Consider the following 17,222-nt stretch of genomic DNA (forward strand, 5'->3'; position numbering starts at 1 on the left):
ACCTAAGCAAAGGGAAGTGGTGAGTTACTTCCGATGGCAGCTAACCCCCCAGTCCCCCCATTCGACAACCACAGGCCAGAGCTACGCACACTCTTCGCTCTCCACTGCCGCGTAGTTGCCGACTTCTTTGAAGCTGATGTTTCCCAGGTGGAGAACTCCTGCCACTATCTGCAACACCAGCGTCTGCTCTTCTGCAAAGATCCCGATCACATTCATTGCGTGCTGGAAAAGAGAAATTATCCAGACAAGCTGATCTCCAGATTTAGAAGCACATAATAAGGAAGCTAAAGCATAGTAGCCGCTTTAAATAAGGCTGCAACAAATACAGATGAGTTAAAAAAAAAAAAAAAGAAGTCAAAGCAGAGAGTGGGGTGTGCACTTATGTGTGGCTTAGCTTGAGATGGCAGCAGGAAGTCCCCGTACGTGATCACTGACCACTGCATACGTTCTTCTCAAGCCCCAAAGTCATGCTGGAAGGCCAGTTCTGTCTTTAAACATAGCATGCCGTCCTCAAGGAATAGGGGCAGGAAAACTCCAGCAGGAAAGATACTCTGGAGTGGTAGCTGTATACAACGTCCCCGTCTGTCTTTGTCCCTTGGTTTTGCTGCCAACACCCTCCCTCTAAGGCCACTGCTGACCTTTTCCAGCTACTCCAAGTAGACTCAAGAGATCTTTCTCTTCATTAGGAGGGATGAGAATAGATTGTACTTCCAAAAGCCTCTTGATTAAAATTCTCCAGGAAATTCAGTAAAAGTATCATTCAGAAGTCTAGTTTCTGATGTCCCTTAAATTCAATAAAAACAGCTAAACTGTTTAAATTTAGACATCTGTCTCCTAAGAGAACTATACTCTAAGACCAGTGAGCAGGCCGTTACCTGCATGTTTATATCTTCCAGCTCCTTTGGGGCCATGTGGCCTCTTGAAACCATTTTATTTCCTGGCACCCAGGACATAGTCTATCTGCACCTCTGTCCCTTTGAAGCCCAAACTGAACCTCCATTGCTTACTCAGGACCTGCCACTCAGCTCTGGATCTGGGCTGAGGGATGGGCCTGGCTTGTGGATGACTCACAGGACAGTGGTAATACAGCCCTTTGAGGCTAAATGGGTGACTAGCCTACCTATGGAAAGTTCTAGATTGACTCATTTAAGCTGCTTGCCCCAGGATGCAATCCCTTAACAATCTACCAAGTTTTACAACTTGTACAGTAACACACATACAATGCAAAGGGCATAGAGTAGAAAAATCACCTTCTGACCTGTGCAATACAGGGATGAAGAGAAAGTCCTCAAAAATAGAAAAGAAATGAAGAGGGTAGAAGAACGACTAAAGGTGTTCCAGAAGTCTAAAACCTGAATAAGTCCATAAATGTGCTGTTTGCTTGGGCTTTCTAAGGAAACAGCTCACCGGTTGGGCAGGCCATCGGCAAACAGGTATCCTGAATGTATTACCCACAATAATTTCTGCCTGTTAATCAGAGGTCCTACGGGGGGATAATGATGAATTCACTTTTTAAAAACCCATCTCAAATCATTAAGTGGTTCTTTGGCAACCAAGCACTTGGCTATTTAAGGGTGCTGAAACATAGGTTTTAGGATATGGAGTGCTCACAGCAGAACGAGGTAGACATTTCACCCTGCTCTTTGCTTGGTAAACCCTCACTGCCCTCTCCGCCACAGGCAGTGCCCAGTCCAGAGAGCAGATCCTGCCTGGCCCGGCACCGGCACTTACCAGGGTTTCCTGAAACTCTCGCCTGTCGTCGATGTCATCAACCTTGTATGACCCCGAGAGGCTCAGGTAGTAATAATAGTCCATGCTGGTGATGCCAAGGCTGTGCTTCTGTTCTGCAGAGGCGCCCTCGATGAGCTGGAGCGAGAGAACACGGGATGTGCCATGACGTGGACCACAAGGCACCAAAGACACCTCACGGATCCTGCAGCCTCCACCCCCAAGCCCAGTGATGAGGACTTTCTGGTGCTGCTTTGTAAAATTATGGCTGGTCCTACTCTCCGAAATACGAAGGGGCTTCTGAATGTCTGCTCTACTTGTAGTAGCCCCAAACCATGTCTGCAAATTCTGATCCTTAACTCTGATAAGGTCTGCAAGGGGTAAGGATTGTCCCTTGTCCAGTGAAAGCCACTGCGCTGCCACACTTGTGATCCCTTGGAGGGTGGAAAGCAAAACAGACTGTGATTACTTGGTTCCTGCCCAACTTGCATATGGCTTCTGAAAGGGGTGCTGGCTTCTCCATGCTTCTTCCTGCAGGCTGTTTTTTAATCAACAGCCCACAGGTCTCGCTCTCTGGCATTCTCAGCTCTGCCTTTAAACACAGCATGTCATTCTCCAGGAATAAGGGCAGGAGAACTCCTGACCACTGACTTAGGTCTGAACAAGATCCTCTTAATGGGGTCCAACCAGTGATGTGCTGGAAAATGTTTGACAATCAACCCTTGGGAGAAAAAAGTTGATGTGTAGTGTTTGCTAATACCCATGGTGTAAATACTCCCACCATGACTAATTTCAAACCAGCAAAGAGATGTCATGGGAGGAGGAGGTGGGAAGAGATGTGCATAGCACGTGTTCACCGGCTCCAGCACACTGTGGCTCCAACCCAACAAAATTTAGAAAAACAGAGACAGTTCCTATGCATGGTTCCCCGTCTTTGTGAAGTTCCTCATGCCATCTTGGTCTCCTTGCCCAAACAGTTCTAGGAATCCTCATCCCATGACATGGGTCCCCCTTCTTTTTCTTCCCTGTCTCCTCGAGATCTTTTTGTACTGCTCCTTCCCTTTTCTCCTTCTGGTTTTTTTGGAGTGGCTTTGTTTTGTTTTTGTTCCAAAGAAGAATATTCTCCCTCCTTTTCAGTCCTCTGCCCACTCACATCACCTAGTTGCACCTCACTTGCCTCTTCGAACCTCCCTTTCTCTAATTCTCTTCCATCTACGAACACACTGCTCTGGCCTTCCTGTGACACTTCTTGACTCTGAACTTCTTTAAGCCACAGAATCTCCTTCCTCACCAGGATGTAAACCATCTGCACCCCAGCTTCTCCCCTCACCACTCTGATGAAACTACTTTTGTGGCTACTTCCCAGTGGCTAAATCCAGCAACCCTTTCTGGGCTGCCAGACCCCAGGCCGATCCCTTTCCCTCAGGAGCTCTGAGCACTTGATCTTGTTGCTTCTCCCCTTAGGCTTCCCTTGCCCTTGGTGACACTTCAGGGTCCTAGGTTTCCTCCTTCCCCTCCCGGCCTCCTCATGCAGCCCTCAAGCCCTGCACGTGCATGGTTTTTCTCTCCACACTCACTGCCATGGGAGTCTCATCTATTTCACAGTTTCAACCATTGCTCTTACGTCAGAATCTTGAACCCCGGAGCCCACCAGGTCCCAGCCTCTATTCTGGTGGTTTCAGACCTGCAGGCAGGACTCCTGGAGGGGGGTGGGCCTTGAATTTACTCAGAGGGGTCCTGGCATCCATTATGCACATCTATCTAGTACTCAGTAATTCATATACTGTGTATGTGTGAGATCCATATAATTATTTTTCACTCATCTGTACATGTTGTTTTAAGACAATTTAAAGCATTCCTGAATTCTCAGAAGCTTTTGGTCATTTATGTACTTTTTCCACCAACACATACCAATAAGAAAAAAGTATTTGCTACCATCTAAGATGTTTGTGTAACTGAAAAGACTAAATGTGGGCTACTCCCACAGTTTAATGTCCTTCTAATCCAGTGATCTTCAAATTAAAAATGAAACAAAACAAAAAGTTACCAGACCTTCCTTCAAGAAAGTTCAGTGTGGATCCCTAATATATATAAGTAAACCCAAACTTTTGGCTTATGGCATCATTATTTTATTTTATTTTTTTTTGAGACAGGATCTTGCTCTGTCGCCTTGGGTAAAGTGCATTGGATTCATCATAGCTCACTGCAACCTCAAACTCCTGGGCTCAAGCAATTCTCCTGCTTCAGCCTCCCAAGTAGCTGGGATTACAGGCTCATGCCAAGATGGCTGGCTAATTTTTCTATTTTTAATAGAGATGGGGGCTTGCTCTTACTCAGGCTGGTCTCGACTTCCTGATCTCAAGCGACCCTCCCGCCTCGGCCTCCCGGAGTGCTAGAATTATAGGCATGAGCCACCATGCCTGGCCAATCATTTTAATGTATTTTTAAATACTTAAAAACCTTTTATAAAATAGTTGAATTAAATGAATGCTGAAGCCTGGCACACAATTTTGAAGCATCTTGCACACTGCTCTAGCCCCAGACTCTCCACGGCTACTGAGGGTCTCAGTGGAAACTTTTTGACTTGGTATTAAAGATCCCAAGCCTATCTCAAATCTTCCCTCCGACAGTTCACTTTTTGGAGACGTCTGCCCCTGCAAACTGGCGGAGGCCTGGCTCACTGACTGGCTTTCCCTCTCCCACCTCCAACTCAGGGCAGGTGGCCTGTCTTCCCTCATAGTCCCCATCTACTCTCTGTCTAGGGCTCCCCGTTCTTAACACCTCTCCTTACCATCCAGGCCAAATCTCCAGACATGAATTCTTATTTGGCAAAGACTCAAAGATTCCTACTTTTGTTTTGAAGCTATATCAGCACTTTCTTGATCATTTAACTTTTGGGAGAATTTTGTCTCATCACTCAAGTTAGAACTTATTCTCCTTGAGGGCAGGGACAGTCCCACAATTCTGCACGTTGACTTGCACACTACAGTAATACATCAGCTTGCCGGACTAGACTGTCTAACCTGAGGGCTGAGAAAAAGCAATTTTTTTTAATGTGGAGAAGGAATAGGAAGTGGGAAAGAAAAAAACATAATGGAAAACCTGGTAAAATATGTGAAAACTCCGCTCTCCAGGGTTCCTCATCACCACTCTAGATTTTTCCAGAAGGAAGTTGGAGATCTTTCCACCATCTGGTTCCCCACCTGGACTGAACTGGATTTCAAAGTATTTTCCCTGCAAGAAAGTTGGGAATTTCCTTCAACGGTTGGTGAACAAAAACACAGTGTTTTGAACAGGCTTTGAATACGGTATATAATTCAAGGAAGTTCATTAATAAAAGACACATTCTGAATTACTCCTAATTGTAGCCTAGACTTCCTCATCTTTTCCTATCAGACAATCACCCATGCTTTCGACCAATCACACAATTCTGTTTTGGGAGAATCTGTCGTCAGCACAACTAAATAAGGATATGCTCTATTCCTTGCTCATTTTTCCCCCGTAGGTGCTTGCCTGCTCAAAGGGAAGGCTTAAAGAATGGGGCAGAAAAGTCACATGGTTCCCTTAACCTAACAAGAGTGAACTCTGCCATCGTCTTCCAGAGCAAGCAAATTTTCCCTTCTGGCAGACTACATTTCATGGCTTTTAGCAAAACCAGCCAATCCCTCTTACTTCTAGAGCAGCTAAAATGCTTATCTGAAACAAAAACATTTTATTAAAAATTAAATTATTTCCAGCTATTTGTGGGTCTGGGGACTTTTGTGACTGTCCTTGTTATTAACTGCTGGTAACAGGGAACAAAGGAGAATTAAAACCTGGAATTTCGTTGTAAAAGGTAGCCAGATTGTTAAATTAACGACATATTTTTTTCTCACCAGAAGGTATTATAGTTTCTCTCCAGTCCTCAGAAACTTAAGCATTCTCAGAGGCCAGAAGGGTAAATTTAAATGAAGGAAAAGAGTCAGGGAGTGGTGTGGTCTAAGGCCAAACCAGAGAGCATGTCCAGCCTTACTGAATTCACATTTAATGTGATAAAAACTTGCGTGTTGGAGTGTGTATTCAGGGAAACCTGAATCTAGCCTCCCTCCCAAATAGTTTTTGTATGTTGACTAAATCCACTCATTCAGGGCTGAATTCGGCTGGACCTCAAGTCTGTGACTAGAGCTGTAAACTCATTAAGGACAAGAAAAGCCCTTTGCATGCCGTGCCAATGTGTGAGTACATGAGTGTATGCTGTGTTCCTGTTCTTAAGTTACTGATTCCAGGTGTCAGAAAGACTACAAAAGAAGGCCATCCTCTCATTGTCTATCTGTCTTAATCTGATGACCCCTCCCCCTCCTCCTCCCAAAAAACAAAGACAAATACCAGAGGCACCAGGCATAGAGAACCAACAGCCACTATCTTGAGAGTCGGGTGAGTGCAGTAGCATCATTATAGCTCACAGCAACCTCAAACTCCTGGGCTCAAGCAATCCTCCTGCCTCAGCCTCCCGAGTAGCTGGGAATATAGGCTTGGGCCACCATGCCTGGCTAATTTTTCTATTATTTTTTTTAGCAGAGACAGGATCTCACTCTTGCTCAGGCTGGTCTTGAACTCTTGAGCTCAAGCAATCCTCCTGCCTTGGCCTTCCAGAGTGTAAGGATTATAGGCATGATCCACCGTGCCCAGCCTTTACCTCCACCTCAATTATGTTTTATATAATGTGTACATGTTAAAACAAAAATGGGAACAAACTGTAATATTCCATAATTTGTTTTTTTAAATTTAACAATATATTACAGATATCTTTTAAAATAAGTAGTTATTTAACAGAGAACTTAGATAACTTATTCCAAAAGTATCACTGGGTCAAAGATATGAGCATTTTAAATTTGATAAAAATAGCCCAGTTGCTCTCCTGAGAGAAGAATGTGTCAGTCTTCAACCAATAGTGTCTCTTTCCTGTTATTATCAGTCTCCTTCATGTTTGCCTCAGACAGAAAATGATATATGGTTTTAATTTACATTTCTCTCATTATTCCTGAGAGTATCTTTTGATGCCATCAGGCATGTCTCTGTGAGAGAGAGAAAGAGGGTGTGTGTGTGAGTGTGTCTCTGTGTGCGCATGTGAGTACGTGAATGTGTGTGACTGTGTGTATGTGTATGTATATGTGAGTGTGTGTACGAGATTGTGTATATGTGTGTGTACGTGATTGTGTATATGTGTGAGTGTATATATGAGTGTGTATGTGTGTGTGAATGTGTGTGTATGTGCGAGTGTGTGTCTGAACTGCCCAACACACTCTTTCCCATCTTTTCACCAGAGTTGTATAAAATTTTGTCATTGTTTACAAAAATTGACTGATGCATCCTCCAAGGAGAAAGAATGATTCATATTGGAAAAATCAAGGAAAATCCTGACTTAATTATTTTTCTGCTCTCAAAGGAGGGCAAGAGAGCAGGACACAGATAGCTAGAGGGTTAAATTTGGTCAGGTCCATTTTTTAAGGCAGGTTTAGATTGATAATTAGGGAGAAAAGGTCAGGTGGAAAATTTGTTCACATCTTCTTTGCTATTTCATTACCTAGAAATTTCTCCAAGATAACACCACTCAGGCATTGGGACAAAAAAAAAACAGGAGACAAATGAATAATTTGAATAATTGGGCAGCAAAGAAAGAAAGTGAGGGCAAGTCTGACAGATATAACCCAGCAGGAATCTTGATTATTACATGAGGACATAGTAAAAATTCTCTTGGAAACAGAAATTTCCTTCCAAAATAGAGAGCGAGAAAGAAATTGTTTTTCTCTGAAATTCCCACTTATTTATTTCAAAGTGGTCCAGAATCAGCCTCACAGATGGCTCCTTGAATGCTTTAGCGCCAGACATAATCTATGGTTGAGATAAGACGCAAAATCTATATAAGCCAAGGTTACTGGGCAAACATTTGTTTCTCTGTACATGTGGCTTTTGTCAAGGGGAATATATTCATCTTCATCCTTGCCAGCCTTCTAATTTATCCTCTCAAGAGATACCCGACAGAGAAATGTCTAGATGGGCATTCACAACAGTGCACAGAGCTGACATTTTCCTTACCTTGAGTAAGTGGGTCAGTTAGTGAGGCTAGGCCTAGTCACTTTGGGATGTTGTTATGTTACATGAGCAGACACAAAACAAAGGCACAAAGCCAGGGGGGTGGGAAGTAGGCAGCTCACTCTGACCGACAGAGAGGAGAAAGGTTCTCTACAAGGTGCCAGATCAGTCCAACTATCTGCTCCCTTCAATGCCTACAGACCAGATTCTAAGAAGCAAAATCATTGTTCGTGGGCATCCATACCTGGGATACCCATCTACTCGAGTTATCTGTCTAGGAAAGAAGGTCTTTTCTTCAGGGCACAAAGCAAACTCCTCCAGGACCAAACCTGCCACATTTATGAATTTTCACTTTCCTTAGTAAGGCAATTCAAGTTGAAAACTGTTTTTGAAATTACATTGCTTGCATCCCTGAGGCTCAGAAATAACTTCAGTCAAAGGGCAAATCGAAGCTTGACAGCATGCCGCTCTAGAAAATGAAGAGAAGATTGAAAAGGCGGCCGGCCTCCTGATGATATGGGAGAAGCTCCCATTTCCCGTGAGATACGGGACTTAAATCGGGAACATCAACATCATCGGTCAGGCGACACTCTCCGAAACAGGGAAGAGACTCACAAATCGGCTGGAGTTGTTGTTGCGGACGGTCTTGGCGTTCCCGAAGGCCTCCAGCAGCGGGTTGGACTGCAGGATGATGTCCTTCACATGCTGTCCCGAAAACAGACTGGAGGTTAGGAAGGTGCAAACACCCACCACACTTTCCCTAAAGACCTGGTTTCTGAATGCAGTAAGGTGGGAGGCCCCACATCCACATGTCCCTGGGGGTTCCTGGAGGATTTATTCTTTCATCGCGACAGACCTAAACCCATTTGTGTGTTCAGGTCTCCTAACTCCCTTGGCTTGATGCAGGATCTCCAGGAACCGGGGTGCCACCCCATCGAGATTTACAAACATTCCTGGACTGGGTTTCCAAGCTGGTTTCTGCAGCTTTGCCTCACACTTCTGGGTGTGCCAGGAATCTCAGCAGGGAGGAAAGGGAAGTGGTAAACAAACAGGTACCTCTCCTTGCTGTTCCCACCAGAGTCTTTAACTACCCCTTCCCAACTAGTCTACCCACCCATCTCATCCCTCCTCCATCGGCTTCACAGCAAGTGAGACTTACTTTAGGGAAATTAATCAGTTTCTCCTCCCTAGAGGAGATTATGGAAATATAGTCTTGTGTTTCTCAAACTTCAATGTGCAAGGATCACCTGACAGGCCTTGTTAAAATGCAGACGTGGATTCAGTAGGTCTGGGTGGAGCCCAAGAATCTGCATTTCTAATCAGCTCCCTAGTGGTGCTGATTTTGCCAGCGTGAGTCCACACTTGGAACAACAAGTGTCGATGCTGGATTGTGTAGCACAATTCCTGGCCTACTAGAGGGGAATAATTTGGTTTTCAAACACCCCAGTTCCGTGCCAGATTGAAAAGTGTGCAAAACACACCATGGACATGAGATAGCTCAATAGATAGGATTTGATGTCAGGGACATCTTTCAACAAGTGAGTCATTCCTTGTACTTCTAATTATTCACATGCTATGGTTAAACACGTTCCAGAAATAACAAGTCTTCTGGCTTGTGCTCTTTAGCTACTGACTAATTCCAAGCCAAGAACTCTGTATCATTGTCCTCATAGGAAAACAGGAAGAGAAAAATCAACATTAACCTTCTGCAGTCTGGCTGCTAGGTCATGGGCTGTAGCAAGGAGGACTAGATTAAGGCACTAACTGCTAATTGACTGCGTAACAGCCAGAGTGTTCCCATGGCACCCTCCAGAACATTCAGAAGTGAAACTGCCAGGAGAAATGAAAGCAGGCATCCCATCCTTACGGGGGAATCATTGTCAGCAATGGCACCAAGGGCAGATTCTGTGTGGTCCCTCCATGGGGTCAACTTCAAAGGTTAGAAACATACTTCCACGTTGCCTATTCTCCCTTAAAAACTCATGGAGTTACATAAAATTTGCTCTTCTTTGTAAAATTAATTTTGAGTTTGTGGATCTTCATTAATCCTTTATATCTTTTTTTTTGTTTTCTTTTTCTTTTTTTGCTGGCTAGACATCTCTACACCATTTAACAACACTCAGCTTCTTTCAGGGAGAGAATGAAAGACAGGATGTTCTTCTATCTCTTCCCTTCTTTAATTATAGACTTTTAAACTGGGAATCTTTATGTATCCACACATGTCTAGTCATCAACTCTTGGTGATGTTCAGCAGAATGTGGCGGTGAGCATATCATGGAAAAGAGAAACAGCAAATTAAGGCAAAAGGGTAGCCCACCTACAAAACGGCATCCTGGATTCTTGTCTCCATGTCAACACTCTCAGGATAGGGTACAATCACGTGAATGGAGAAAAGCAGTGGACTGAACCCCACAAACCTAGGTTCTAGAGCTACACCCTGTCCAATATGGAAGCCATAAGCCACATGTGGCTGTTAGCTAGTCCCCCCCAAAGAAGGTAAAATATCTTGTTAATTTTGTTATATTGATTATATACTAAAAGGATAATATTTTGGATATATTGGGTTAAATAAAAATATTTCAAAAATTAATTTCATCTGTTTCTATAAACTAGAGAATTTAGAATTACACATGTGGCTTGCTTCATCTTTCTAGCAGACAGAGCTGCTCTCAATCTTTCATTAAGAGAAAGAGGTCACTCTAAGACCATTTCATGCCACATAAGGAATTTTGAGCTCTGCCTTAAGCTTTCTGATCCACCAGGACATGATGGAGCACTATTTAATTAGTAGATAGAACCACAGCAAAGAGAATTTTTTTTTAAAGGCTAGTCAAGTGAAGCAGTGGGAATGAAGGAACAAAGGAATCTGTAACTGGCTGTGATCAGTTAGTTGCAAACACCACTGCACTTGACCTAGCTGATAATTTTATGTGTCTTTTTAAAGTCTATAGCAGACCATGGTAAATAAAATTGCTTATTAAATGATTCTGATTAAAAATTTTAATCTTTTTTTTTTGAGACAGAGTCTTGCTCTGTCACCCAGGCTAGAGTGCAGTGGCATCATCATAGCTCACTGCAACCTCAAACTCCTGGGCTCAAGTGATCTTCCTGCTTCAGCCTCCCCAGTAGCTGGGACTGCAGGCACACACCTCCACACCCAGCTAATTTTTTTAATTTTTGTAGAAACAGGGTCTCGTTCTTGCTCAGGCTGATCTTGAACTCCTGGACTCAAGCAATCCTCTTGCCTTGGCCTCCCAGAGTGCTAGGATTACAGGTGTGAGCCACCACACCTGGCCTAAAAATTTTATCTTTAGAATAATTTCTGGCATGTGCCAAGTTTGGGCAGCCCCTTAGGGACCTCAGCGCATGATCGCCATCATCCATTGCTCTCTGGGGAGCGGGCCTTAGCTGTTCCTGCCGATGCTGATTCTGGTATTACAGCAGTGAAACTGAGGACAGACAAAGGGGTAGCTACCCTGTTCTTGACCCTGTCTTCTTGAATCTGATGCTTCTCTGCCCCTCTTGTACTCCTCTCCTTTCACCTCTCATTCTTGGGTCTTCTCCTTCTCCTAAGGTTTCCTTTATACCTTCTAATCTTCCCTTTTTCCTTTTTCTTTTCCCTTTCTGCCTCTATCTCCTTTAAAATTTTTATGAATTTCTTGAATTGGCAATTTAGTCACATACTTCAAACCATAAGTTTCTCAAGGGGCCAGGCATGGTGGCTCCTGCCAGTAATACCAGCATTTTGGGAGGCAGAGATAGGAAGATTGCTTGAGGCCAGGAGTTTGAGACCAGACTGACCAACATAGTGAGACCCCATCTTTATAAAAAATACAAACATTAGCCGGGTGTGGTGGCTTATGCCTGTAGTCCCAGTTACTCGGGAGGCTGAGGCAGGAGGATTGCTTGAGCCCAGGAGTTGGAGGCTGCAGTGAGCTATGATGATGCCATAGCATTCTAGCCTAGACATCAGAGTGAGATCCAATCTCGAAAGAAAAGAAAGAAAGAGAGAGAGAGAGAGAGAGAGAGAGAGAGAGAGAGAGAGAGAGAGAGAGAGAGAGAGAGAGAGAAAGAAAGAAAGAAAGAAAGAAAGAAAGAAAGAAAGAAAGAAAGGAAGAAAGAAAGGAAGAAAGAAAGAGTTTCCCAAGTGTATACAGGAAGAGTATTCCCTCCCTCCAGTCTCCCAGCTTCCCTCCCTGAAGACAGCCATTGTTTCTAGTTTCTCATGTATCCTTCTAGGGATATGTGATACATATCAAAACAAATGTAGATATATGGTCTCTTTTTCTTCTCAAATGGCAGTATATTATACGCAATGTTCTGAACCTTGCTTTTTGCAATGAATGATATACCTTGGAGATCATTCGATGTCAGTACATGAAGCCTCATTTTTATGGCTGTATAATATTCTATTATATGACAAACCATAAATTATTTCACTAGTTGCCTATTGAGGAACAATTAAGTTGCTTCCAATCTTTTTCATTACCAAAAATGCCACAAATAATTTTATACATATATCGCTTTGCATACATTTTAGCATATCTAAAGAATAAATTCTCTTAAGCAGAATTGCTGAGTTGTACGGTAAGTACATGCAAGTCTGATTGATTTTGCAGAAATGTCCTCCAGTTCATGCTCCTACCAGCAATGTATGAGAACAACTGTGTCCCTACATTCTTATCAATCTAGTATTTAAAACTGCAAGATTTTTGTCAACCTGATAGGTAAAAAATAGCTTTTTTGTGTAGTTTTAATTTGCATTTCTCTTATTATCATGATGGTGAACATATTTTCATGTTTTATGAGTCATTTATATTTCCTTTTCTAAGAGTTCTGTTTCATGTCCCTTATTTTCCTTTTGGACTATTGACCTTTTTATTGATTCATAGGAGTTCATTATATAGTAGGCATGTCTATCTTAAAATATGCTATTTCTTTGCAGATTTCAGGTTTCTTGGTTATAGAATCAATGTCTTTTCTTGGTTATAGAATCAATGTCTTTTCTGTGGAAGAAAAATTCTTTGACAAACTGAAAATGGAGCCTCTTACATTTCACATAGCATAAAGTATTCAGATGGGCCATTGCCAACTCACCTGGACTTTGGGGCCTCCTCCAGACACTCTGGAGATGTAACTCATGATGTATTTGGCAGCCACTGTCTTTCCGGCACCACTTTCACCACTGAGGAAAGAAAGACAAAAATGCCCACCTATGTATGAAGTGGATTGCCACCAGTTCTCTCCCTTGTCCCCCGCAAAACAAACAAAAATAAAAAGAAAACAGGCAAAAGGAATTGAGGGGAAGAAAAACAGCCCAATGTTGGTTGAGAAACGCAAATTGCAGCAGGATTAGGTCACCTTTGTGAACTGTGTGAGCAACATTAACATGGTGTGGACAACAGTCTTAATAATTACCATTGTGTACAAGACAGACAATTAAACATTCTAAATGCTCAATAATAGGGGGCATGATTAGGAAACTTATGGAATATCACAAGGTGAAATGATGCAGAAATTACAACTGACATGAAGACTGTAAACACAGGGGGAAAAAGCATATGAAGTAATGTTAAATGAATACATCAGATTGAAATTATATGTAAAACATGGTTACAAAAATATTTTTTAAAAGTACATAAAAAATAAGACTGGAACAGTCACAAAATATTATCAGAAGGTTTGGTCAAGTTAAAGAGACTATGGGAGACTTGTTTTAACTCTATTTTTTAAACTTTTTGTAATGCATGTATTATTTCTGCAATTAAAAAAAGAAAAGAAAAAGTAGGCATTCTGAGGTTTCAAACCATGTGCCTTGAACTGATGCAAGCTTCCTTATTTTAGAAGTTCTAAAATTAAATGATGAGGCAATATTAATCACATCCTGAGTAACAAAGACTACCTTCCGTTTGTTAGCCTCACTGCATGGGGAAATCCTTTTGTTAATAGTATTTAGTCTGCTCTTCAAAATCCCCATCCATTCTTCCTTCAAAATCCCCTTGAATTGATAATGACCTCAATTCAAAACATACTTCAGTCAGTTAGATTTCCCATCTCTCTATTGGTAGCCTTTGTGTTACCAGGATATAATTATTAATAATTAGATTAAAGGAACACATGCCATATGAAATGATGGTGGGATTTAGTATAAAAAATTCAGACTATTAAAGTTCATAGGATAATATTTTTGTTTGTTCTTGATGATCAAGAATTTTGGGGTGCAGAGCAAATGTCCTTCGATGAATACCCAGACTAATTAACTATCAATTGCTGAGATACCCAAGAAAAGAGGAAACGCTGGCTTGGGGTACAACCAAGCAAGATGACCCCACTCCCACCCCCAAAAGGAAAGAGAAATAAATTTTGAAATAATTTGATACTTCAAAACAAAACAAAACAAACAAAAGGTTTGAAGTAGCCATGTGGCAAAACTCAGAACTTTGTTGAATTTCCTTGAACTAATATGTGGTGTTAGATAGATTATGGGAGGAAAGAGAAAACTATCTTCTATTTAGGGCTTAGACCCTCTAAAAGTGTGAATCCACCCATGCAGTTCATTCACCATCTTAGTGCTGGGCTCCCTGGCTCCCTGATCACATGAGTAGAGAAATCAAACTGAAATTTCACACGGTAACAGTGGCAAGTAGAAAAGCAGCCTGTCTGGGATGAGGTGTCACATTGCTTACAGAGGACATGCCTACTCACAGGCACATTTAGGTCTCGCAAATTAAACTCCATGAGGAAATTATCTTTTTAAATGATAGACATAACCAGATCATTTATATATCCAGGGTCAATACATGCGCTCTTTCTCATTTGAAGCACAGGTAAAACATCAACGATGAAACTCCATTTTATAAGTTGTAAACAACGTAAACATTCAAGAATATTGGCAAGTCCAAGGTTACAATACAATGGTACAACCACCCACTGTAATATTACAGAGTAATTTAAATTACAGAGACTATGTAGCAATATAAAGACAATGCAGCTAACATTCAGTGGTAATATGAACAGAAGACAATGTATCTGTAAAATGTTTATAACTAAGTGAATAAGAACTGAAATGCAACAAGGAAAAAGAAATATTTCTGACTTGTTAGGAGGCTGGTATAAAGACTATTCCTTTTTCTTTTAATGTGCATTCTCTTAATACTTAAATTTTTTAAGATAAGTAATTATCCATATATTTCAGATTTTTTTTAAACTGTTTTTAGTAAAAGGAGGGATCACATATCACAGTGATAATCAACACTGATTAATTTCATTAGATTATTATTCAACTTCTTATATGTTGCCATGAGTAAACATATTTTCACATTTAGACTTAGAACAAAGCCGTGAAAGAGAGAGAACAAGTCCCATTAGAATTATAAAATATAAGTACAGTAATCTCCCAACTGTGTCTTTGGTTAATAGTATAATCAAATATGAAATATTTTGTCCCTTTTTGTTGGAAGTAGAAGAATAATGATGTAAAATAACTCTTTTCATATATTAAAATAAGTATGCCAGGTCTAAAAATAGGATATCTACATTCTCAGAAATTGTGATCTTTTTCAGGAGATTAAAAATAATTAGTTCTGGCTAAACATTGATTGGAATTTTCATTTCTTGGTTTCAATTTACAGACACTTAAGAAGAAGTTTTATTGATCAGAGGTTGGCAATCTGCTGAAAATATGGTACAATAATGGAATGTTACATAATTACTTGAAGCTTACGGTATATACAACCATAATTATACTGGCTTGTTTGGGACTAGAAAATATTGTTTCTTTCTCTGGACTAAAACCCAAGTTAAAAGAACATGAAGGTATCAGACAGATTATGAAGCATATTGAAAATTATTTACCTTGCATCTCAGAGCAGTTAGAGCAATTTGCTTTGTTTATGCTTACAGGCGGTCTTTCCTAATTTAATTACCTTCACTTGACTTCCAAAGTGGACCAAAAAAACCAAACTCTAAAAATTAGGAAAATGTCCCAGTGGTTCCTAAATCTGGCAGCCCATCAGAATCCTCAGAGTATTTTTAAAATGCCCATGTTTGGGCCCCTTGTTTGACCTGCTGAATCCCAGTCTCCAAGGTCAGGGTCTAGGAATAGGAATTTTTAACGAACTCTCTAGTTCTTATAAAGCTGTCTGGGAAGCAGCCAAGCAATTTTAAATTAAAGTCAAGACAGGCTTTATAGGAAATATCAATTTAAATAGGAAACAATGTAATACTTGCATGTGTGTGAGCTGTAGGAATGGAAACATATGCTAAAATTTCAAAGAAACAAAGACTGTTCTGGGAAAAAGAGCTATTTACAATGGTATATTCATAATGGGATTCAAGGACTACAATTGCTTTTCTGAGATAGATTATTCCTTACTTAAAATCAATAGTATTTTCAATTCATTTAACTTATTCTAGCAAATGTAAAGATATTTCAGGTGGATTTTTTTTTTTGAGATATCCCCTAGAATACATAGGGTCAGTCATTCCTACTGTTGGAAGATTCACCAATGTACTTCCATATCCCCATTCCTGGTCCCAGAATCTCTCTACTGGATCAGTATCATAGTAACTGTTGTTCCCTTGTAACTGATTGAATTAATGTAACTGAAATGTTTTCTTTGCACTTAAGAAAGGACAAAAACGTAAAACAAAAGTTATTTGTGCATTTGCTCACTCAACATGCATTGTCTAAGCTCCCCACCCATGTGCCAAGCTGGAGGCCATATGACATGTGGCCCCTGCCAGAGAGGAGCTCGCTCGCTGCCTCTTGGGGAAGTTGAGAACACAAATGCTATTAATAACACAGTGAAGATGTGGGTATGGTTTTAGGGACTCGTGGGTGGCATCCATCCCTGACTGGAGTGTATGCTAGGAAAAGATTCCTAAAGGAAGTCACAACAGTTAAGTCTCAATGAGATAGGTAGAGTTAGCCAGATGGGTGGTGTGTGTGTGTGTGTGTGTGTGTGTGTGTGTGTGTGTGCGCACCTGTCAGGAGGTGGGGGTGATGCCTAAGCCATACATCAAAGACAAAAACCCCATGCGTTTGTGTGAAGGGAATCACAGACAGCTGAATAGGGCTTGAGTGTGAAGTGGGGTGCTCAGAGGGGTGAGGAGTGGGGCTGGAGGTCACTGCAGAGATCCATGACAGTGACCTTAGGTATCAGTTCTGGGGAAGCCCCAGGGTTCTGGTCAATGGTATTCAATGTTACATTTTATACAGACTCCAGACTTCCATCCCTTCTGCACCATACTCATGAATTTTACCTTTACATATATAGACCAATTGATCTATTGTTTACTTAGTATTTGTCTCTAAATTGATCCAATTTGCCAGGGCTTCTTGGGAAATGCCAAACACCAGGGAAAATATAAGCTGGGCCTGGAACATATAACGATGCCAGAAAGTAAGGGAATGTAGAGTG

General features: G+C 41.4%; 1 protein-coding gene across 1 annotated transcript in view; it reads right to left on the reverse strand.

The window, feature by feature from the left end:
- Positions 1-17,222, reverse strand: part of MYO1E (myosin IE) — a 195,320-nt gene that overhangs the window by 74,716 nt on the left and 103,382 nt on the right. Inside the window, exons 5-9 of the mRNA XM_045530439.1 lie at positions 12,898-12,985; positions 8,416-8,505; positions 4,831-4,962; positions 1,732-1,866; positions 90-222 (exon numbers count right to left, since the gene is read on the reverse strand). Coding sequence (XP_045386395.1) covers positions 90-222; positions 1,732-1,866; positions 4,831-4,962; positions 8,416-8,505; positions 12,898-12,985 — 578 coding nt within the window. The remainder of the gene's footprint in view (positions 1-89; positions 223-1,731; positions 1,867-4,830; positions 4,963-8,415; positions 8,506-12,897; positions 12,986-17,222) is intronic.

This window comes from Lemur catta, chromosome 1 (genome assembly GCF_020740605.2).
Source record: "Lemur catta isolate mLemCat1 chromosome 1, mLemCat1.pri, whole genome shotgun sequence".
NCBI classification, from domain to species: domain Eukaryota; kingdom Metazoa; phylum Chordata; class Mammalia; order Primates; family Lemuridae; genus Lemur; species Lemur catta.